The sequence below is a fragment of the Paramisgurnus dabryanus genome, chromosome 11 (genome assembly GCF_030506205.2).
Source record: "Paramisgurnus dabryanus chromosome 11, PD_genome_1.1, whole genome shotgun sequence".
In the NCBI taxonomy this organism is placed as follows: domain Eukaryota; kingdom Metazoa; phylum Chordata; class Actinopteri; order Cypriniformes; family Cobitidae; genus Paramisgurnus; species Paramisgurnus dabryanus.
This window is the reverse complement of record NC_133347.1, coordinates 27492103-27517778: the sequence shown is the minus strand read 5'-3', so window position 1 is coordinate 27517778 and position 25676 is coordinate 27492103. Positions and strand designations below refer to the sequence as shown.

General features: G+C 35.9%; 2 protein-coding genes across 2 annotated transcripts in view; both read left to right on the top strand.

Moving 5' to 3' along the window:
• The window catches only part of slc25a37 (solute carrier family 25 member 37), a 43046-nt gene extending 29646 nt beyond the window's left edge, over positions 1-13400 (top strand). The window contains exons 2-4 of the mRNA XM_065247669.1: positions 2010-2238; positions 5392-5448; positions 7116-13400. Of these exons, the coding sequence (XP_065103741.1) occupies positions 2010-2238; positions 5392-5448; positions 7116-7666 (837 nt within the window). The 3' untranslated portion in view covers positions 7667-13400. The remainder of the gene's footprint in view (positions 1-2009; positions 2239-5391; positions 5449-7115) is intronic.
• Positions 13401-21680: 8280 nt separating this feature from the next.
• LOC135730177 (serine/threonine-protein kinase pim-2-like) lies at positions 21681-25019 on the top strand. The gene is made up of 9 exons (XM_065248011.1): positions 21681-22179; positions 22345-22445; positions 22623-22673; positions 22794-23178; positions 23268-23405; positions 23729-23858; positions 23965-24091; positions 24225-24314; positions 24932-25019. The coding sequence occupies exons 1-7, from the start codon at positions 21681-21683 to the stop codon at positions 23984-23986; spliced, it is 1326 nt and encodes a 441-aa protein (XP_065104083.1). The 3' UTR covers positions 23987-24091; positions 24225-24314; positions 24932-25019.
• The last annotated feature ends 657 nt before the right edge of the window (positions 25020-25676 follow it).

Here is a 25676-nt window from a genome sequence, read left to right as displayed (position 1 = left end):
GCATGCATTATATTCTACGGAAGAGGATTAGGGCCACTGGTGAAATTTTTTTTTGAATTCTGAGTTTAATCTCAGAATTCTGACTTTAATCTCAGAATTCTGACTTTATTCTCAGAATTCTGACTTTAATCTCAGAATTCTGAGATTAAAGTCAGAATTCAAATATTTTTTTCACCAGTGGCCCTAATCCTTTTCCGTAATATTCTGTCTTTTGCTGCATGTGCTTTTTTGTTTGGGTTTCCAATAATGTTCGTAAGACGCCGTTGTGTTTCAGTGTCAGTGAAGTGTTTTACCAGATTAAACCCTCACTCGAATTTTATCTCTGCATGTTCTTGCTGAAGAATAATAGTGGCTTTATCATTTCTATTGTAAAAAATTGGACAAATATTAAAGATTTAAGTGGATTTAAACATTGTTTGGCTAAAAAATAAACAAACATCTAAAGTGGGTGCTTATAACAGAAGCGCGTCCGTTAGCGCCCCCTGCAGGCATTTGTTATAACACATAATGCTTGTTTATATTACAAAGGCTATATTACTGTAACGTGTTAACTTGTTTTGATACTTTATTTGAGCCAATTATTATTGCATCGTCATTAATATGTAATTTTAAAGGTTATTGCTCACTTCGGTCTATTTTTATTACCAAAAAATGTCAATTTACTTCTTCATTATCAATTAGCAAAATAATGGTTAGGGACAGTCCTAGATTAGTTAAAACATTTAAAAATAATGTGATTTTAAGTTTCCTGTTCATTTATTTTGTCATTTAGGATTTCTTAGAAATTGTAAAAAATCTTGTCCTGTTCTTCTCGTGAATTAAGTGTCACACCCCTACTTATAAATGTTAAATAAAGAATTTTGTAGGAAATGTTATGAAAAGCATTATAGTTTAGACTAGGGATGCACCGATACCACTTTTTTGGAATACGAGTACGAGTACAAGTACTTGCATTTCAGTACTTGCCGATACCGATACCGAGTACTTAATAAAAAAACATGATTTAAATTTACAGGTTACAGCTTTAGTCATATAATTTAACAAAAAAACAAAGGACTAGTTTTCCAGTTTGTTGTAAACTCTGCCTCTTTGGACAACACAAGAGGCATTAACCCCTTACACGCCGCTCAAACATAGACATTTCTCAGACCGTGGTATCGATTCAAGGTATCGGGGGACTTTTAACGAGTACGAGTACTTTAGAAAATGTGGTATCGAGGCCGATACCCGATACCAGTATCGGTATCGATGCATCCCTAGTTTAGACATGTAATGGTTTAACATGGCAAACTATTGTGTTGTATATCGATGGTCGTATGTATAAAAGATTGAAGCTCAGTAATGATAATGAATTCTTCGATTGAAGAATAAACGTTTTTGTTTATGTGTGTATTGAGTATAATAATTTTGTATATATATAAATGTACACACATGCATTTATAATTTTATATAAATGTATAAATAAATATAGTAATGCACACACACACACACACGCGTGCGATGTAAACAGTTTTTTTTGTTGCGATTAGTTGTTTTGCAGCCCTACAGTCATTACTGAGCTACAACCTTTTACTAATATGATCATCGATATACAACAAAATAGTTTGCAATGTTAAACCTTTACATGTCTAAACTAGTTATGCAGCCCTAAATGACTGTGTCTTAGACCTGCCTAGTTGCAAGCTGCGTTTTGTCTCTTCCACCAAATGACAAACGATATGCCAAGTCATTCGTCCCACACAGGGGCATTGAGGGCTGTGACTTTGTCTGGATGGATAATGTTTGTATCCTGTTACATCAGGGGTTTAAACTGTGCTCATGGAGGGCCACAGTCCTCAACACACACACTTTTATTTCTGAAGCCCTTGATTAAAACCCAGTGGTGCTCAAAAGTCTGTCCAGTTTCACATTGTGCATACCTACAGTAATTAACATTTATGATTGGATCAGGTTTAACTTTTATGACAATTTATTACTGTCTCACTTTTCTGCTCTCATTCTGTCCACAGACCCGAATGCAGAGTTTGCAGCCAGACCCAAAGGCTCAATACAGGAGCGTGTACGGTGCACTGAAGAGGATTGTGCAGACAGAGGGCCTCCTTCGGCCATTTAGGGGACTCAATATCACTGTGCTGGGAGCCGGCCCCGCCCACGCTCTCTATTTTGCATGTTATGAGCAAATCAAACTCTCCCTTAGTGATGTCATACAAAACGGAGGCAACAGTCACATCGCTAATGGTAAATAGATAAAAAAAGGAAATTGTGTAAAGATGTTGGCAGTAATGCCATAAAATGTATAATGTATGTAAAATGTACGTTATTATTACTAATAACTCAGAGAAAAATAGTAAAATGCATATGACTAATGTCAATAGTCGGACCATTACTGTAAATGAAAAGTGATATTAGCTAGCAAAGTATAAAAACTTCAGTAGGGTCAGCTCACAGTGAGCTAGCCAAAGAAATCCTGTATAGCTCGCCTCTCGCAGCGCAAAAGGTCATGGGTTAACCCAGGAAACACATATGCTGTAAGTCGCTTTAAATATCTCCCAAATGCTTAATTGTAAAATGTAAATGCAAATACGACAGTGAAAAGGAACCAAAACTCCCATGATTTTTAAGTAGAAAAATAACCTTGCAGACTCAGCTGGGAGTGCCAGTTCTCATCTGACACATTAACATAACTAAACAGAGGATGAATACGGCTTGTAGAAACTTGAAATAAGCTGTGAGATCATACAGACACCAGGCAGTTAAGTAGGCAATTATGAAAGAAAAAACAATGAATTATTTGTGAAATTCACAGTCGGTGCTGGGCAGTGCAAACACAGGGATGTTATAAATCAATAAGCTGCAATAATCTTTTCGTAGTTTACAGGCATGACACAAAGTGACTTGTACAACATGACTTGTTGCTGTTTTAAATTATGGCAAAAGTGATAGTGGTATTCATTCAGTATTTTTATTTATACAAGGACATTGTTAAAAATATTTTCAATGCAATCTAAAGGGTTCCAGACTTACTTTTTTCACTAGGAGCACAGTGGCCCCCAACTGAAAATTTTAGGGGCGCAACCAGAAAATTTAGGGGCACACACTGTAAATCAACATGATATCCAAATATTCACATTTCTACTAATTTACACTGTTTTACTAATAAATACTTTAATGATAGATGCAGAAAGTACAATGTGCTGTTTTCAAATTCAGTGTCACATCATAAAAAAATGTCAAATTTACTGGTCGCACATGTGCAACTGGATGTAAAATTCAGTGGCACACTCTCAAATTTTGGTGGCAAAATGCCACCATTTGGTGGCAGTCTGGGGCCCTGAGTCTATCAGCAAAGTAATACAGTTAGATGTGTACTGCAGTTTACCAATGTTTTTTAAAATCTCCCCGTAGTCAAAACTGTTATTATTTAAAACTCATCTTTGAACATCATAATAGCATAAATAAAAGTTCTTCCTGCTTTAAAACAGCTTAAATGTAGCTATACTAGTGGTCTTCTCGGGTCCAAAGAAATGTACCTGACCCGAAATGACCCAAATCCTCTTTTACCTCCAAACCCAACGTGCATAAATAATTTTAAAGAAAGACTTGACCCGAGAAATACCCAACAAAATACAGAGGCTGACCTGTCACAGTGACATTTTTTTTTACCCTACTGAACCCGAACGTAAACATAAACCCGAACGTAAACGGCAACCCGCACACACCAGGAAGAAACCTTGCAACCAATTTGGCCAGTTGCTCTATATTTTTTCATTTGTTATCTGAAGACGACACCAAGGTGACCCCTAAAGTGTGCATTTAAACTTGATTGACAGGTCTATCTCAGTGAAAATGAACCTTTTGCCAGCCACACGATGTCGCAAGCGCTCTTGGCAAACAGAGGGAAGGTTGGAAAAGGAATCGATTCTCACACACACGAGACAGTTTGTGTCTTTTCGGGTTGGTTTTGCAAAAACTCATTCATTTTAAATTAACTGAGGACCTTAATATTATATCCAGCCGTGACTGAGGCACAAGTGAAACTTTTAGACCTGAACCCTCTTGGGTCAGACCTCAGGTTTTTGGATCTAAGTGGACACGTGAAGACCTCTAAACTACACTACACGCTTGCCTCATAAGTAGGGATGCACCGATAGGATTTTTTTGGGGGCGATACCGATTTAAACAGACAACAACTGGCCGATACCGATATTAAACACTCGTATACAATACCACACAGTTGGTCTATTAGCTAGTTTATTTCTGCATCAAATTATTTTTACTGAACATGGATTGGATTTAATTAACATTCAACTTACCAACATAATAAGAGAGGCACAAATTAAGCTAAAACAAATATAATAAGACAACATGACAACCTTCAAAGGTGGTTTTTGCTATTCAGCATTTATTTTATTAACAACATTAACTCATTTTTTTTTACATATAATGAATTTCTTTATGAAGTTAATTAATAAACAATCGGTATCGGCCTTTCGCGTGCTATTGCCGATACATCGGTGCATCACTACTCATAAGTATCCGCGGATCTATGAATATGTGAATTAGTCCCCGCCTCCACTCTTTCGCACCACCTCGGACCATAGATATATATGTAAATAGATGCTACATTCGGCAGTTTCAGACACATTACTGCAAAGTTTGGTTTTAAACAATACATACATAAACTGTGCGTTTGCAGCACTAATTTTTAAATGCTGATGTTAACAGGTTACAGCACTCACCCTGCATGTGTGAGCCGCACAGAAGGTGTTTATGAAGCATCCATACATAATATTTATAACTCGAACAGATGAACTACTACTTTAGGCTTTTAAGTTTAAGTTGAAACCTTTTAATGCATTTTATTGCATTTATTCAACACATTTAACTAATGTGTGGACAAAGCAGTAAGTATATTAGCTACATATTGCAATATATTTTCTACATCAAAGTGGCAAACATCTGTTTGTATTTGTGCTGTTTATAGGAAATGACTTTATACATTGACTAGTGCAGTGGTTCCCAACCATTTTCCTCTAAGTACATATACATGTATTGTGCCCCCAAGCCTCTACCTCTATCGTTTGATTTTGCCAATACGCTGACAAGCATTTTGAGATCTAGTGAGCAAAATTAAATAATTGTTTACACAAGAGAATATTTAACTTCCTTATCTTGGCATTGTAAGCATAAGATTTTTACAAAACTACAAAATATTTTTATATAAAATGTTATGCGTCTTTATGTGAGCGCAAAGCATATCAGATCCCCGTCCTGTGAACTCTGGGGGGGGGGCCCAGACCCCAGGTTGGGAACCACTGGGCTAGTGGAAATGAGTACAAGTGTCTATTCAAAATCTCGTGAATTAAATTTTTGTTGTCTTCTACATTTTAGGAGTGGCAGGAAGTGTTGCCACCGTCCTCCATGATGCGGTCATGAACCCAGCAGAAGGTATGTCTCACATGTGGATACTGTAGCATACATTTTTGGTAGTCTTTAAAGAGACACTCCACTTTTTTTGAAAATATGCTCATTTTTCAGCTCCCCTAGAGTTAAACATTTGATTTGATACCGTTCTGGAATCCATTCAGCTGATCTCCGGGTCTGGCGCTAGCACTTTTAGCATAGCTTAGCACAATCCATTGAATCTGATTAGACCATTAGCATCACACAAAAAAAAATAACAAAAAATATTTTTCCTATTTAAAACTTGACTCTTCTGGAGTTACATTGTGTACTAAGACAGAAAAAAATCAAAAGTTGTGATTTTCTAGGCAGATATGGCTAGGAACTATACTCTCAAACTGGCGTAATAATCAAGGACTTTGCTGTCGTAACATGGCTGCAGAAGGTGCAGTGATATTACGCAGTGCCCGAAAATAGTAGATCATCTAATGAACGTTACCAAGGGGACTATTTTCTGTTTTAGTACACGATGTAACCACAGAAGAGTCAAGTTTTAAATAGGAAAACTCTTCGACCATTAGCATCGCGCTCAAAAATGACCAAATCAAATTCAATGGATTGTGCTAAGCTATGCTTAAAGTGCTAGGGCCAACCCCAGAGATCAGCTGAATGGATTTCAAAACGGTAAAAATTAAATGTTTAACTTTAAGGGGAGCTGGAAAATTAGCATATTTTTTTAAAAAGTGGAGTGTCCCTTTAAGAAACCAGATTTATGGATTTAATTGTTACACTTTCCAATAAGGTTGTATTTATTTTAACATGAGGGAATGCATTAGCTAACTTGAACTAACAAGGAACAATACTTGTACAGCATTTATTAATCTTAGTTCATGTTCATTTTAGCATTTACTAATACATTTATAAAATTAAAGTTGTTAACATGCACAATGAACATAACTAACATTTAAAGGGATAGTTCACCCAAAATTTGTCATAATTTACTCACCCTCATTTGATATTTTGAGCAGTGTTTGTAACCAAACCATTTTGAAGCACCATTGACTGCTATAGTAGTTTTTTTATCTACTGTGGAAGTCAATGGTGCTTCTGTTTCCTGCCTCATTACAAATATCTCCCTTGTATACAGGTTTGTAACAACATGAGGATGAGTAAATAATGACAGAATTTTCATTTTTGGGTCAACTATCCCTTTAACAAAGACCAATAAATGCTGATAAACTATATTGCTCATTGTTAGTTCATGTTAGCTAATGCATTTACTAATGAATACAACCTTAATGTAAAGTGTTACCGATTTATTAATATTTAATACATAATGTATGGTAGAGGGGGTTAAGATGTTTCAGGATTTTTTTGTTTTTGTGTTTTTTTTTTGTTTTTTTTTTTTTTCTTAAAGTCGTGTGTAAGCGGGGGAAGGGAAGGGTAGGATGTGTTGTTGTTAATGTAATGTAATTGTACCTGTAAAACTTAATAAAAAGTATAAAAAAAAAAAAAAAAAGATGTTTCAGGATTACTAATAGGAATTTGTAACCTTACCATGCAAAAGAAAAGGGATAAACATTTTTAAGAACTTTATTCTGTAAATTATTTAGTAAAATAAATGATATTATACAGTTGCACTATTTCGCTATATATACAAATGCAGAAAAAAGTATATTTTCTCTCTCTCTCTCTCTCTCTCTCTCTCTCAGTGGTAAAGCAGAGGATGCAGATGTATAACTCTCCATACCGCAGCCTATATGATTGTGTCGTGACCATCAGTCGTACAGAAGGACTGGCCGCCTTTTACCGCAGCTACAGCACTCAGCTGACCATGAACATCCCTTTCCAGGCCGTGCACTTCATGACCTATGAGTTCATGCAGGAACATTTAAACCCCCAACGTCAGTACCGCCCCGAAACGCACATCTTGTCCGGTGCGGCGGCGGGGGCCGTGTCCGCTGCCGTGACCACTCCGTTAGACGTCTGCAAGACTCTGCTAAACACGCAGGAGAACGTTGCGCTCAGTTCGGCACACGTCAGCGGACAACTCTCGGGCATGGTCAACACCTTCAGGACAGTTTATCGTCTGGGAGGCTTTCCGGCGTTCTTTAAAGGCGCCCGAGCGCGAGTGATTTATCAAATGCCTTCCACGGCCATCGCCTGGTCCGTGTACGAGTTCTTTAAGTATTTTCTCACTCGACACGAACAAACGAACATCCAGGAACTGCATAGGAACTCTATGAAGACCGGCACTACATGAAGCCTGTCGTGGGTAAATCACTTATAAAGGTCCAACCGATCCAAAGATTTGGGTAAATTAATATTCGGATGTGGAAGAGACGGGAATGCATTCACTAATTTCGACACTCCAGCCGCTATAGCCTCTTATAATGTTTTGTAACATACTAATTTATTGAAAAAGTTTATTGTTGTTACTGGATTACATGGGGATGTTTGGACATTACACACTACAATACATGACATTTCTGGTGAAAACTTGATGGAAAGAGAGGATTACACTCACGTCCTGTTTAAATCCATAGTGGTGCATGCATACATATTCATATAGATATATGTATATGTATGTGTGCTGTTAAAGACATTTCGGAGTTCGCAATAAACAGGCCAAATGTTTTTTTAATGCCTTATCTGATATAAAGGCTGACTGGATTTTAAACCCTGCAATTTGGTCCCGTTTTAAAATGAATGCACTGATGATTTTAAACCCTGAAGTGTCTTATACTTTTTAAATCCTGTTAAATTTTTCCACATTAAAAATTAAGTCCGCATAGTTGCCAAGTTTTATAACTGAGGCGGTGAAGGATGCAGGTATGGGTTGTGAGTATCTTTTATTGGCGTATAAATATGGCATATGGTGTGACTGGCGTCTGTGGATTACCGTTCAGTAAATGTGCAGATTGTTACGTGTGACTTTAGATGTTCATACATTCATTCCCCCCCAAAATTATTTTACGCTTTCAGTTTTTACGGCAGACGTTACTATCCGAATATTTGAATTGCCTGATTTCACTGTGACAGTGGTACAGATTTAGTAGGCACACTAAAGCACTTATCATTCATCGGCTGGTGTATTCGAAAAGTCGTTCACTTTAGCGGTGAGTGGTAGTTTTGTGTGCGATAGCTTTGATTTGTTTTAGAATAGATGTTACATAATATATATCCAAACAATTCATATATGTAAATAGCTATGATAAGATGTGATCTATGCAGTCGCGTAAGCACACTTAAATGTGCACTAAAGTTTGGTGGACCCATTAAAATCTTTAAAGGAATAGTTCACTTTAAAATGAAAATTCTGTCATCATTTACTCATCCTCTTGTTGTTTTAAACCTGTATGAATTTATTTTTTCTGATGAACACAAAAAAAGATGAGATTTTGAGAAATGATGATTAGCACACAGCAGATAGTGACCATTGAGTTCCATAGTATGAAAAAAATATTATGTAAGAATTGTGATAAATGATGGTAAGCACACAGTTAACGGTACCCATTGAATTCCATCATATTTTTTATTCCTACTATGGAAGTGAATGATATCAATCGGCTGTGTGTTTAGCATCATTTCTCAAAATATCTTCTTTTGTGTTCATCAGAAAAAGAAATTCATACAGGTTTAGAACAACACGAGGATGAGTAAATGATTTTTGGGTGTACTATCCCTTTAACCCACAATAAAACAATTTATTCACAGAGTACATAAAAGGCTTTACAGTAATACACAACTGCTGACAGTCCATTCATTCCTCTTCTGAGCTGTTTACAAATACGCATCTGAATTTGTTAGTTTCGCCTTAGTGTAAATCATAATTTTAATTTTTGATCGAATCTTAGATTTTGATTTAGGAGACGGCTACATTAACACAAGACTGTGAAAACAAATGCAAAGCAGTATGATCTATTGTGCCTTATAAGCTAAACAAATTTCTGTGAATTTGATTTATAAACTCATACATTTTAGACAACTTGGGTAAAAATCATTAAAAAATAGACAAGATTTATATTTGTATAGTTTAAAGAGATCACGAATAAATTAAAATTAATTTGCTCTCACCCCAATGTTGTGAACTGGTATGAGTTTATCGTGTATTTTGATTGTAACCACGCAGTTGATGACACCCATGGGCTGCCATAGTAGGAAAAATACTATGGGTGCCGTCAACTGTCTGGTACTTACAGAAGAAAGCAACTCATACAGGTTTATAACAATACGGTCAGGGTGAGTAAATGATAAAACTATTTTCATTTATCCCTTTAGCTAACCTATTAAACTTTACTGACACTACACGTTAAACAAATGCTGTTTGCCAGTAACTTACTGTAGATTATGTAATATACTGGCAAACAGTTTGTTCAAAGTTAAATGAACATTAAATATATTCATATTACAGAATAAAACTATAAAATAAAATAGCAGCCTCATGCAAAGCCATATTCTTTTGGGAACCAAAATCTGAAGGAAAAATCTGAAAAAGTTTGATGAGGATTTCTGGTTATTTTATAGTTTTATTCTGTAAAGATAAAGACTTGTTAATAAATAACATGGATTTAAATCTACAGTAACTACAGCAACATTTTTTACAGTGGACTGTGATGAATTTGCACTGGAATACGCACATGAAATTTAGAGAGTGCCAGAATAAAATTGTAAATAATGTATTTTATTCACAAAAGTACACAGTTTTGTGGTCTTTTATTTGTTTTTGATTTTAGATTTATAGCTCTTGGATAAGAGGTACCCTCTTGTATGCAGGAGGTCCTGTTATTGGACCGATAGATTAAAAACACACACAATACAGAAGCTGTTATGTTTTCTAGCTGAAGTGTCATATCTACTGTGTGTCAGCAAATGCAATTGCAAAAATTAACCGTTCAAACTGGTTTCTTCCTGTCCCAAACTCACACTGATAGGATGCTTACACAAAAGTTCACCTAAAAACGAAAAACCTGTCATCGTTTACTCAACCTCATGCATGTTGTAAGCCTGTATGAGTTTATTATGTTGAACACAAAAAATATCTTTTAATTTTAAAGTTGACGGTACCCATAGACTTTCACAGTATTTTTTTTCCTACTATGGAATCAATGGCTACCGTCAACTCATCATTTATCGAAATATCTTCTTTTGTGTTCAACAGAATAAAGAAACTCATACAGGTTTAGATCAACATACGGTTGACTAAATGATGACAGATTTTTAATTTAAGGGTGAATTTTCCCTTTAGTAGCACTGCAGTATTTACATTATTCAACAAAATTAACATGTTTGTATAGTTTCTACCTTCTGCATATTAATCTGGGTCATGAGAAAGTATTTTAATAGAAAACATAAGTTTTATTTTTCCATATGCTAGCAAATGTTCACTTAATTTTAGTATTGCTTTTTATCATAGTTTTGATTTTCAGTGTTTCTGTGTAATTGATGAATTCGTAATCTATGCAGATTCCCATCAGACAGGGATATTCCAGGCACTGTGTTAGAGAGAGAAAGAGAGTTTCTGCTTTTTTTGTGTGCTGACTGGTTCAGCCGGCAATGTCTTTCCTGTGTCCTCTCTCAGTTCCTCATCCCTTGATGATTTTCCAGCTCTAAAGTGTTTGACATTCCCTAAAATTATTCCGGAATCTCTTAATCAGTGAGGTTCTTAAGTTTGAGCTTGTTTCTTTTTGATTAAATGTTTAGTGATTCATTTTTTCTTTGCATTTTCAGTCCTGCTGTTTTACCAACTAGGAACCAAAAAAGAAAAGTAATAATGTACAGTTTTTCAATAGTAACCAACCTTTCAGACCTGCCAGTTGTCAGCTGATGGGTAAAAATGCTGTTGGCACTGAAAGTGTTGAAATTTTTACTAAAGTGTACACTGCTGTGTTTGAAGGTTTAGTTTTATCAAGGACTATACAAAGCAGGTTGCTTGTTTAAGCTTTAATTTGAATGACCACTGAAAAATGTCCATTTCTTTTTGACTTCATGTTGTGCTATGGTGGGAACCCTATGGGTTTACTTTTTCATGGTCCAGCATTTTTAAAAGCTCACTACCTGTAATTGCTCTGCAAAACCAGCTGTTTTTAAAAATATATATTGTATTTGAATCAGTTTTACAGTAAATATGAATGGCCAAAATTGTTAACATTATTGCTTAAATAAATTGTTAACAAATGTATGTAGATGTTGCCTTAAAGTGATCTCTCAATCCATGGAGAAACAGGAGATGTATCAGACATTTAACAAAAGAGGTGCAGCGGTGTCACTCCTCTACACATGATGAACAACAAAATGTTTAGGCCGCTTTCTGCGCACATTGTAGAAGTGAGAGAGTGCCATCTAGAGTACTTTTTTATTATTTCATTTTTTTACAGTGGTGAAAGAAAAATTGTAGACATAACCTTTGATTTGTGCTGCTACAGTTTGTAACACTGGAGCTGAAATAAAATGAACAATGATGAAATATTTTTTTCTTACTGCTCTCTAATTAAATGAAATTTGTGATGGTTATGTACCTGTGTTACCTTAAATTAGCTGATTTGATGATTGATTTAACCTCTTAAAAGACCTGTGTCCGCATATGTGGACATCACATTTTTTTGTTGTATGGACCATAATATCCCAACCCAATGGCAATTCATACGGATTTTAGGAGGTGGCTAAATCTCCGGTTGCACATGATTGAATTAAGTTTTCTTAAAATAGTTTTTCTTAAAAAAATGTTGATCTATGTAATTTAATTATGTAGACCAGTTCAACATGATTGAATTAAGTTTTCTTAAAATGAAATTTATTTTAACTAATGTTAATTTCATTTTAAGAAATGTGCAACCGATGTCCAGAAGTTTTTTTTCAGTATATTTCTATTTGGTACGACCACATTGAAAATACCACATTTTGACCCGTGATGTTTGGGGCGTGGTTAAGGTTGGGGATTCATAATTTTTTTTTTGTTATGATAATCGTAAGTTTTTGCACGATTAACTTTGTACGAATTCATACAAAATATGTTTGAGTTCTCGTAAGATCAGGCTGGTACAAAATAAACAAATTGAATTTACATTGCTTTAATAGCATTTTAGCTAAATTTTAATGAAGCAAATATCATTAAACACATAGTTTAAGTGGCATACAACACTATGAAATCATAATTTTGACTTACAGAAATTGAATTTCATAAAGTGTATAAAATTAAACCCTACTTTATAAGACAAGTCAATCTGTTCAATTGTGTTTTTAGTTACTGGAATTTTAGTTTGGAGAATGTAATTTATCGATACACTATAGTACAAAGATATAAAATAATGTTGTGACACATTTAACCTCCTAAGACCTGGATGTCACATATGTGGATACTTATATGTATATGTAATACTTAATTCTGTGTAACTGGAACCTATTATACACAAACATGGACAAATACACTGCTTCATGTTCATAGAAAAATATTTGGTTATTATATTAGTTGGTTCCCAAAAATAGCTGGTAGAAATCTGAAAAATAAAAGACAAACCAAAGCTCGGTCTTAGGAGGTTAATTTAGGGTTCATGTTATCTGACCAAAGATAGGAGATTGTTGCATAAATTGGTTTGGGGCAGAAAAAATAATTTTGGTATTGGAAACATTTTTTAAGATCTTTTCCTCTCATCTCATACAGTATTTTGTCCACCACCATGACCCTTTAGTCTCTGTGGTGGTTCTTCAGTCAAATGTCCTTTAATGTTTTTGGGAATTAATATTAAGTATAGTGTTTAGTGAATTTAACCCTGCAGTAAACCCAGCAATATGTAACTCTGTTGATGCTTTAACTGCTGTAAGGGATGAGGGATTATTATCTAACTTAATGTCTGTTTTTGACTGACTGCCAGTGTTTAACTTTTTGATATGCCTGAAGGATTTTGAGCAATGAAAAAACCTTTCGTATGTATCATGCATTAAAATATATGACCTTTGATGCTTTTTAATGATTTAAATAAAATCTCCATACAATCTGAGCATGTCTGTGTTTTACTATCGACTAATACTCTTTTTCTTTTAACATTACTGGTAATTAACATAGCGCCATCTAGTGGTTGTAAATGAATAACACAATAGGTCTAAATATATTAATACAAAATAGCATCTATACATATTGTAAAATACATTTTAAAAAGTAGTAATAAGCATTAAGTAAGACATATTAAAGAGTTTTGCTATTATATATATATATATATATATATATATATATATATATATATAAAAAAAAAAAAAAACTCATCACAGTTGAACCGTAAACAGAACAGAGTCATTAAACTCCATGACAACCATACTGTAGAACGCGGCGTTGTCATGGAACCATTATGACGTCACATAATGTTACAAAAGGCTCAGCTAGATGAGACCGGTATCATTTGACTGATCTGAACGCTTGCCTTTGGTTTTACTCCGAACGCTACTGTACAGATTGCCAAGTGAATTTGCAGACTTTCAAAAAGTCCGCAGCTTTAAACTGCTTGACGCACTGTGTACGGACAGACAGTTTACTTAGATTTCAACCCTCTGTGAACCGAGTCTAAGCACAGTTAAGTCTTTCAGTTATCTTTTCACATCATGTTTCGTCCTGTAACACCATTGTCCGACAAGGTCATGGAAGGAACAGATGTCGAGAACATGGATTTTTTTCTGCCGAATGCTGTGCTGAACTTTGACTATGTCCTTGATATCGGACTTTCGTCACAAGTCGGGCGCGCTGCCGGTTGTTTAAATCCATGTGGAGGAGAGGAGGATGATGAGGAGGAGATGGTGGATGTTTATCCAACACATGAGGCGAAACGCCAAAGAGGTAAGATGCAAGTTAAGGCAAAAAGTCTGACTTTCATGCTGATACAGTTATTGTGTTGTTAATGCACGTGTACATGTAGACACACCAGGTGGTGCTCGTGTACTTGACATTTTACTCGCCGTTTTTCTTGACCGGCAGAATACGCAGACAAATTTTGACTCCATTAATTTAACAAAAAGCGACCAAAATGAATAAAACATCCCCGCAATATAATATATGAATTACGCCGTATGAGGCCTTGTTTTTTAATATCCCTCACGGAAATTAACAATGGTTTTTATGTGGTAAAGTAACCATGTTTATTGGTATATTGAGTGCTATTTGCAAAACCATGGTTATTTTGTGGTAATGGTTTAACTACAGTACCGTTAACCATGTTTTGTTGGATGTAAATGTTTAATTTTCATAAGTGATGTATAACATAATAAATAGTAAGCAGTGCATACCAGACTGCAAATGTTTTGTTTATTTACGGAAGCCGAGCTTGTGGGTAACACTTTATTTTACGACCCGCAAAGTACCGCGTAATTAAACCGAATTTACAGCGTATCTATTTGTAACAACAGAGTACCTCTACAGTACGTACTTGTAGGTATAAGGAACAATATTTTAAGTTTGGGGTAATAAGGGGGTAAGAATATATGGAAAATTATTCTCTAAGTATTTCATAACTACAGGGTACCTATTGTAATATTACGTGGTATGTATGACTTACGTCTATGGGTAATATGGTCTATGTGTAATATGTTTTTTATTTTTTCATATTTGCTACTTACCTGATGAAGTGTTTTGTATAGCCTACAGTTGATGTCTACAAGCCACGTCGGCAAATAAAATATAACACACAATAAAAATAATAGCAACTTGTACCTCTTTGATCTGTATATGTATACAGGAGTTACCAGGTAACTCTCATATTTGCGGGCTGTAAACTAAAGTAGGGCTTATTCCCCGATTGTTCTGTGTATATACCAGGTAACTCTCATATTTGCGGGCTGTAAATTAAAGTGAGGCTTATTCCCCGATTGTTCTGTGTATGTACCAGGTAACTCACAAATTTGCGGGCTGTAAACTAAAGTGGTGCTTTGTTCACCTCTTGTTATAAATGTTATAGGGTAAATACCATAAACATACAGAATATTGTTATTTTTATTTTAAAACAACTTATTTCAAAACATCTTTAAAACATTATAATTAAGCCAACACTTAATGTTTATTATCACATAACTTTTATTTAAAATAAAAAGTCATGACAATTTTTCATTGTTTTTGCGGCTTGGCTTCCTCTGTTGGTGTTCTTGTCCACTCGGATGATGAGTTGATGTCGTCTCACAAATGCTGTTCTGCATAACAAAAAACATAAATGAAAGCCTTTAGTAAATGTTTCTTCACTGTGCCTTGAGAGAAACAGAGTTTTCTAAGCCAGTTACGTTAATAACTTTAGGCTAACTTATGTGCTAGCTAACCTGCTACCGTTAGCTGGCAACTTTCTTGAAAAACATTGTTTGAAATGCGTGAGTCATGTATTAACAAAACCAGTCACCTTATCCAGCATGCGGATCCTGAGAAGGGGTTTTAACATTAAGTGGCATGACATCTTACGCACAGAAGCCAGTGGCACGTGCCACTACGTTTTGTGGCACTTCCGGTTTCAATTGGCTCGTACCAGTGGCTCGTCGAGTGGCACTTCCGCTGTCCAGTGGCTCGTGTCACTGTTTAGTGGTGGCTCGTCGAGTGGCACTTCCGATGTCCAATGGCTCATACCATTCCATGTCAGTAAAACTTAGGTCTGTTGGATTGAGGCATGTGGCACTGATATTCACTGATCGATCATTACAGATCCGAGAGTAACTTACGCGTGCTGCTGCTATGTTTAATTGTGACACAATGATTTTGTGTGTCCTTTTTGACTGTCTGGTGTTTCAGGTAACCGAATGCGTGAAATGCATCGAGAGCTAAATAGGACATCTTGATGATTGTTCAACAATTGTATGATCATAATTCACAATTTAAGTATTAAAAATGTAAATATTTAAAATGGGAAGGCAAATATTTTATATATTTAATAAAGCACAACATGCCTGAGCTATATTGTATACTGTTAGTTTTTAATATAAATTTTCTAATTGTATTATTTGAGAAGTAGTCTGTGAGTGGCATGTTTTTATTTGTAACCAGTGCCAATGTGTTGTATTTAATAAAAAGTGTCATTTATAAGAATCTCGCAGAATATTATAATATTTTTTTCTGCAAGTACCGCATTTACACACATGCACGCCAAAACAGTAGGTGTCAGTCTAACCATGTTTATGTTTAAAAACAATGTCCTATTACATATTTTACAACTTGATATTTATTTTATTTTTTTACAACTTGATATTTACACGGTGTTGACAGTGCAGATACGTCACGTGCCCTTCAAAATTACATTTTATACAGTCTATATAGATTGTTGTCTATAAGAAATAAGGGTTTGAACAAATTATTATTTCACAACATTTATGAGATAGTAATTATTTTAAATAAATTGTTGGATTATTTCAAAGCAAAACAGATTTACAAAACACTAAGCAAAACACTTTACAAATGATTAAATCAAACACAGTTTTTCCTACAGTATGTTTTAAGAAGGGGTCAGGTTTTTTCTTCGATCTCGTCTTTCATTTAAAGGGTATCTAGTAGACTCACCTAAATTAGGCATACTACTTAAAAAAAAAAGATTTACAAAAACTGATTAAATATTAAGAAAAGGCACAATGTTCACACGACCATGGCTCAGACAAATACTGTGCTTTATTAAATGAAAACACTCAAAATATTATGCATTTCCATTTTAAATATTGTGATCATACAATTCCTTTATGAACGAGCGTCAAGATGATATATTTAGCTCTCGACTCAATTTACGCATTCGGTTACCTGAAACATCAGAGTCAAACAGGACACACAAAATCATTGTGTCACAATTAAATGAACATAGCAGCAGCACGCGTAAGTTACGCTCGAATCTGTAATGATCGATCAGTGACTATCAGTGCCACATGCCTCAATCAAACAGACCTAAGTTTTACTGACATGTGTCAGTGTACGAGCAACCAAACGGAGTGGCATGAGCCACTGGACACCGGAAGTGCCACTCGACGAGCCACTGGTACGAGCCAATGGAACCCGGAAGTGCCACAAAACAAGATGCCATGCCACTTTATGTTAAAACTGCTACTGCGGATCCTGCCGACATCACTCGCAGCCGTACACCACAGTGTAGAACGTTTTTAAAACCTTTTAAAGAAATTTCACCTCAGGATCGCGTTCCAGCAAACCTGCTGCAGACGGCCGCGCGCTCTACACCTGCGCAGTAGCCTACGCATGTAGTCGTCTTTTGCTTTAGCGGCAGCTGATATCTGCTGTTGTTTCATTCTGGTTTGCCATTGCATAAATTATATTTGGCTAAAATACTTGTGTTTACAGTAAATAAATTGCAAAGCACCACTTCAAATATGTCCGCAAATGTAGGAGTTTCCTGGTAAATAGGGAATAAGTTGCTATTTAGTTTAAAGCTTTATTAATCCCCGAGGGGTAATTAGTTTAAGCTTACGTACATAGTGCCCCACACAAACACTTACACATATACTAAACATCTAATAAAAAATAAAAACACCAAAAAAATAAAAATAAAAAATAAAAATAAATAAATAAATAAAAAAATACAAATCACTTACATTTGTTATATAACCTTATTGCTTCAGGTACAAAAGTAAATTTATATCGATTTGTGGAGCATTTAATTGCTCTTAAGCACCGCTGTGAGGGCATCCACTCAAAGTCTTGATTCAACGGATGGGTACAATCTCCTAATATTTTATGTGCCATCCTCAGCACTTGCTGTTCATAATAGGAGGCAAGGCTTCTTAGGGGAACACCAATAATTTTCGAACATACCTTTACAATGCCCTCCAACTGATTTCGGTTTTTTAAGGACAGTGATGTAAACCAACAAATAAAAGAAAATGACAAAACACTTTCAACAAATGAATTATAAAATGACATAAGAACTGCTTTTTGTACATTAAAAGAATTTAGCTTTCTCAGCCCGAACAATCTTTGATGCGATTTTTTGAGAATTAACTCAGAATTCTGATCAAACTTTAACTTGTTGTCAAAGATCGTGCCCAGGTACTTATATTTTTCTACCACCTCCACATGTGTGCCATTAATTACTATCGGTTGAAGTGATAGTGTTCTCCTGCCAAAATTAACAATCATCTCTTTAGTTTTTAAGACATTCAAATCCAGTTTCATATTTCCACACCAAGAGATGAAATTGTTCAAAACTAAACCATACTCCTGATCAGAATGTGTAAGCAAGGATAGTAACACAGTGTCATCTGCGTATTTTATAAGAAAACTGTTATCTTGCAGACTCTGACAGTCATTTGTATATAGTATGAACAAGATAGGAGATAGCACACACCCTTGTGGGGTACCTGTGGAGATATTTACAATATCTGACAACACCTCATTGATCCTAACCCTTTGTTGTCTATCTGATAAAAAATTTGTGATCCATAAAACCAATCCCTGATCAAGATTAAATTGACTAATAAGTTTTTTCCCTAACACAACAGGTTGCACAAGATTAAAAGCGGATGAAAAATCCACAAATAAAAGCCGGGCAAAAGATCCACTATTTTCCAAGTGACGACTCAAAGTATTTAACAAGAACAGTTTAGCATCATCTACGCCTCTTCCAGCGCGATATGCAAACTGCAAAGTATCTAAAAGTGGTCCTGCGACCGTCATTATATAATTCTTGATTTCTTTCTCTAAAACCTTCATAACTAAAGAGGTCAAGGCGATAGGACGATAATCGTTCAAGGAAGTTGGTTTAACTTTTTTAGGTATTGGTACGATAATCGAACTTTTCCTTAACTTAACTTTACCTTAAAAAAAGATAACCACATTAAATCAGCTGGACTTTTATTATTAAAAGCAAGTAATATAGGCTACTAAAATAAAAGTGATGTGCTGTTATATTTATTTGCCGATGTGGCTCGTAGACATTGACTGTATACAACATTCAGTAGTCAATATGAAAAATTCACAATAAAAAATAAATAAAACATAATTTCCCCATAGACTTGACTAAGTCATACATACCACGTAATATTACAATAGGTACCCTGTTGTTATAAAATACTTAGAGTATAAATAATTTATAATTCTTCATATTCTTACCCCCTTATTACCCCAAACTTAAAATATTATTCCCTTATACCTACAGGTTACCTACCCTGTTGTTACAAATAGGTACGCTGTAAATTCGGTTTAATTACACGGTACTTTGCGGGTCCTAAAATAAAGTGTTACCCAAAAGTTGTATTTTTTCTCATCAGATTTACAATAACACAATACACAACATCATGTCATTGTTTGCATCCCTGTATGTTACTGTCTGATGTTTATTGTTTCTGCTCAGCATGATTGCAAATGTGATATTTATTTTATACAGTTGAATAAATAATACATTAAAATAAGTGACAAGTTTTAGACACATATTGATCACTTCAGATAAAGCATTCATTTCATAACATTGTTTATTGAATTGCAGTGTTGGGATGGAGATGTGATGATGGTGGAATGGATTTTGTTCTTCCGTGTGCTGTCCCTGAAATTGTCCCGAACAACGGACATTTGTTAGACAGACGCGCCGGGAGTTCACATCCACGAGGAGGAGTAAAGGAGTTTACTCCTGCATTTGAGGAGGCGAACAGCCCCACAGGTCAGATGGAAATTTTGTGTTCTTGACAATCTTTAAATCTGTATCATGTTTGTTCCTCAATAGTTTTGTTGGCCCTTGCCGATACTGATATCTTATTACATGAAAGTCAGTAAAATAAAGCATCTTACAATAAGAAATTAAGTTTAGACCATTGCTAGTGTGTTTTAAACTCTTATTTTAACAGCATTATTAATGCAATAATCATTGCTGTGTTTTTAGGAATTTGTTATAAAGAATTAGATACTCAATTACATATACATATTTGATCAAATAGTATCTGGGTGGACAGTTTGTTAAATGTGTTTATTAAGTATCATTACTGACAACGGTTCAACTTTTGTCATAATGAATTTTCTAATAGTTTATCATTTGTTTTTGTTTTTTGGTGTAGAAAAATGCAAGAATAAATTCTTTAAATCAATAAAGAAGGCGTGGAAGAATGTAAGGCACCCATTCCTTCATAATGATAAAGTGGAAACACTGATTCCTTCAGAGGTTTGTTACATCATTACATTTAGTACAACTATCTGTCCATTTATAGACATGTTTCCATCCAGGTTTTGTTATCGACCAAGTGAATATGTGTAAAAAAGGTTTTCTATTCAAATGGAGCTAAAATTGTGTCCGTTGTGATGTCACGAATGATGTAAGCAAATTGTCACATAAGTTTTGGTGTATTGCAAAAAAATCTGACCTTGAGCTAATTATCTACCTAATTTCTCTAATGCACTTACAATAAAAGCTTAGCCAGGTCAAGTCTGATGTTTGTGGTCTTGGTAATTTAAAATAAATGTGCTTTCACCAAAGGCACCCGATTATGAGGAGAAAAAATTGAATATTAAGGAGAATAAACATGAATCATTGTATGGATAAGTGATTGACATTTCAGCACTTCATGAAGTAAGTTCAGTGCAGCTTGCGTACCCTCTGCGTATAGGGAGGATCGACTCTGCAAATCAAAACAGAAAGTCTCAGGCTGCAATAAGAGCGACCATTGTTTGCTGTTATGCCCTTCAGAGGTTGCGTGTGATGAAGATCTATCATGTGACATCACATTTATTTGCGTTAAAGCTATTTAAAAAATTTATATTTTTTGAGGTATTGCGTTTATGCGCTAAAGCATTTTTTGCTAAAAAGCCTTGGATGGAAACATGGCTTCTAAACATGGCTGGAAACATTTATCTGTCTGTCTGTCTGACCCACCTCTGGTCTTCTCCACAGCTTAATGCGGATTCAGCTAATCCTAATCTAAAGGATGATGCTGGTCTGGCCAGCTCTGAATTAAACAATAAGATCAAACCGGAAAAACAACGAATGGCATTCTTTGACTGTCTCTGGAGGGGCAAGGTGGAGTCAGTGCCGACTCCCCTGCTTAAAGCGGATCCAGCTATCCCTGATGTTAGGGAAGTTGTTGATCTTGCATCACAGTCAAAGACCTACGTTGGTCCGAAGAAACAGAAACAAAAGGCTTCAAAGAGCCGCAAATCTAACCTCCAGGGAGAAAAAGTGACTGTTGTGCCAACTCAACAGCCCAAGGCCATTTCAGATATTCCTGTTGGCATGGATGTTCCTGATCTGGCCTGCCCCCAATCAAAACCAAAGATTTGTCCGGATAAACGCATGACATTGAAGCAACGCTTGCTTGGATGCTTCCGGAGGGGCAAAGTGGAGTCGATGCCGACTTCACAGATTGAGGCCGATCCAGCTATCCCTGATGCCAGGGAAGTTGTTGATCTGGCAGATTCTCAATCGAAGAGTGTTGGCTTAAAGAAACACAAACAAAAGGCTTCAAAGAGCCGCTCATTTCACAACCCTTGGAGAAAAAAAGGGAAGAGTAAAGTGAAAATAGATGCCGATCCAGCTATTCCTGATGCCATGGGTGGTGCGGATCTGGCCAGTTTTGGTGGCATCGCTGCAGCTAATGCCAGGCTACAGAAGATAGGTGCCATTCCAGAGAATATTGGGTTAAAAGGTGGCGGAAATCCCGACCCAAATAAAGCTAAAAATCCTGGGTCAAAAGAAGATGGAAATCCTGGGGCAAAAGCCCTTGAAAATCCCAGAAATCCCTTACCAGAAGATGTTAAAGTTGTCAGGCCAAAAGTTATAGATGTTGTTCAACAAGCTTTTGAACCGCCAAGCGAGAAGAAACCAGCTGATCCCTCAGTGCCTAAAGGTGAGTGTACTGACTCCATTACTCCTACTTTGTTTGCACCAATATGTGAAATGGTTTCTTCATCATATTCTTCTGTACCTGGAAATGTATGCTGTACCTTTCGTCTGTGAGTATATGAATGTTAACATGTACTGTCACCTCATCATTTTTCTGTGTGTTTTTCAGACACTTTTGATTCTAAATATCAACTCTTGGAGGATGAAATGCTTGGGGAAGGTTTCCATGGCAAAGTGTACAAAGGGATCCGTAAATCGGATGGCACTCCGGTAATGCACTCGTATTTATATCAAACACAATGTTTGCTGAAATTTGTATGTCCACTTGATCTAAACCATGTTTTAAAGCTTGTAGATTCTCAAACCTTAAAGTTATGTGTGAAGTGTGAGGTGAGCCGCTTCAGTCAGCTCAAGAGAAATTAACTTTTGTTGTTTTTCTCTTTACAGGTTGCCATCAAGCTAATAAGCAGACAAATCAATCATAGCACTATTCAGATTGTAAGTTGTTATAAAATTTGATGAAGTGAACTAAACAGAAAATAGACAGTATAGCGATTACGCACCAATACGAGATATTTGTTTTATCTAATTGTAATTTGTTGACCATTTTTTCTCCAGCCTGGATACCCCAAACCGCTCATTACAGAAGTGGCGCTGCTGCTTAAGTTAAGAGATGCCCCCTTATGCACCAATGTCATACAGTTGTATGACTGGTACGAGACTAAACACTTTTATATGCTCGTGTTGGAGTACCCACTGCACAGCGAATCCTTGATGCAATTTGTTAATCGTGAAGAAAAACTAAGTGAAAATACAGCAAGACATCTCATGCGTCAGGCGGTACTGGCAGTGCAACACTGTCTGGATAATGGAGTTTTCCATGGCGACATCCATACCGGAAACTTCTTGGTGCAGCAATCAACAATGAGCCTGAAGTTAATTGACTTTGGGTCTGGAGTTTATATGACGCATGATGATGGCTATGATTCCTATGACTTTAGGGGTGAGCTGATTTTTTTTTTTATATATAGCGGAGTATTGAAACCTGCTGTTTCTTTTACAAAATGACTCAACATGACGTTTTGTGTACAGGAGCTTCATGGTGCGCTGAGATCGAAAAAATTCAGGCCGTGCGAGAAAACGTCTGGGCCTTAGGTGATGTGCTGTACTATATGGTGCATGGATCTTTCGTGAAATCCAGGAATCGGAGGAGAAATCGTTTATCAAAGGGTGAGTGAAAATGACTGATCAACATGCACACACAAAGCCTCTGATCAAATCCACAATAAATATTATCAGAGGATACGGTCTGTCTGGCAAGATGTATTTTATTGTGTTTAGCTAAACAGTCATTTAGTGGCTCGCCAATGTATTACATCATTGTGCCATCATCTTAACCTGAGGTACTGTCTGTCTGTGACCAGGGTCCCTTTAGATTATAGACTTTTTTGCAGTATTATTAAATGACAACAAAAGCGTCTCTTTATGCCATGATCATTATTGCTATTTGTGTGTCATGATGACTAACCAGCTCTCTCCTAAATCTTGTACAGAAATCTCCAATCTGTTAAGAGGTTGCCGGGCCAAGAATCCAAGTGATCGTCCGACGCTCAAGAAGATCTTAGATCATGACTGGTTTAAAATTGAGTCTGACGAAGAAGAGCTACTCGTATACAAAATGAGGTAACAGACCAAGTAGGAATCTACATTTTGCAGATTACATGCTTTTTATTTTCTGTAGTTAGTTGTATTGGAAGATTGGTTTAAATGTACATTTTCATCACTACAGGGCACTATCCACACAAAAATAAAAAGGATGAAGCTGCATGACTGAAGGAGAGGGGGATGATTGGAGATGCTGTTGTCATCATCCTGAGACATATGGAGTTTGCTAATCATGTTTATGGATAAATAAGGTAATAAATGAATGCTTTTTTAACTATCCGTTTGATCACATTATTTAATGGCATCATAATGAATTAGCTAACAGCTATGTGTTAGATGTTGTTTAACCAACACTTCTGCATTTGTCCTCTTGTGTCTCCCTAGTTTCTACAACCAGAAAGCGAGAATAGCACAGTCATTAAAAGGGCCACAATTTCTCAGGAGTAACACATTTTTGCACACTTTCTGCATAATGTAAGTACACAACTGCATTTATCTTTGTATATTTTATTACAAAAATCATACATATTGTGCACTGGCGGCCGGTGACTTCTTTTTTCCGAAAGCGCTTGATGCGAAGTTCAAGTTCGTCACAACATGTATGTAGCCCGTCATGTGTGTGGTTCGTTATTTCAAAATATGTGTTCTGCATGTCGAGAGATCCTATGTGCATCACATGTATGGTCAAAATAAGTGCCTGCTGCAGACGCGTCTAAAGGGTTTATGATAAAAGAGACACTTGCGTTTGCCAGATACTCGCATAATCTCATGCGAAATTAAAGTTTAGGTAGTGTCTTGCGTGTATTTTGTGAACGTGAGCGTCTCTTTTATCATAAACGGTTTTGACGCGTGTGCAGCAGGCACTTATTTTGACAAAACACGTGATGCACATGGTTCACATGACGCAACAAACAAATATTTTAAAAACGCAAGCAACACACATGACACTCCGAACACTTATTTTCAATTAGCGCCCCTCGAATGAGCAGTCACGAGCCGCCACTGATATTGTGCCTTTAAGGTTCTAGATATACTATAAATATGATGAATAAAAATTAAATGTTGACATTTCCTTTCTTTCTCATCTTCAGGTTTTATTTCAGCCTCAGACTTCATGATCACAGACCGCTGGCTGAACGTCTGATGCAGATCCTGTCTCATCCTTGAACACATTAAAAAATTTTTTTTAAAATTCTTAATGTTTTTATATTTTAAAGTTGTATAATATAGTTTCTAATATATAGTGTATCCTCTATAGAATCAGCTATGTCTGGCTCTCTCTCTCTAGGGTTGTTGTTCTCCTAGGAGTTTAGGGAGTCAGGTTGATTAATGTAAAGCTGCTTTGAAATAATTAAACAATTGTAAAAAGTGCTACAGTATATAAATAAAATTGAACTGATATGGAAGACTTTTCTTATCTTTTTTGTTTGATCAAACTGAATAACTTGGGTTTCTTTTAAAACATGAACACTTTAATATGCTTAAATATGTTATATTGTGTCTTGTAATAAAATAAAAAATAAAATAACAAACTATTGGTATTTTAATAATATTGTTTCCCGTTATTTTCGGGTATACAGTATAAGCAGCAATTAAATATTCGATATAAAATGTTTCTGGTTGCAACTTTTTATTAAAAGGTTTGTTTTTATCAAATTCAGCATCTAATTCACTTCATTTGCGATTAAAAACAAGGAAACACGGCGCACGCGTCACTACGGCAAGCAGCAGGTGTCCGGCTTGACGGCTCCGTCTTCAGTTCCTCCCTCGACTGCAAGCGGCAAACCTCGCCGATCGGTCTGCGGAGCGCCGAATGATCTCGAACACACCTAATGT

Bases quoted from the DNA above. Each gene is read 5' to 3' on its own strand.
- LOC135730177 (XM_065248011.1), top strand. From the start codon at position 21,681: ATGCCGACTTCACAGATTGAGGCCGATCCAGCTATCCCTGATGCCAGG. The intron at 22,180-22,344 runs GTGAGTGTACTG...TGTGTTTTTCAG, and splicing joins TGATCCCTCAGTGCCTAAAG to ACACTTTTGATTCTAAATAT. The intron at 22,674-22,793 runs GTAAGTTGTTAT...TTTTTTCTCCAG, and splicing joins ATCATAGCACTATTCAGATT to CCTGGATACCCCAAACCGCT.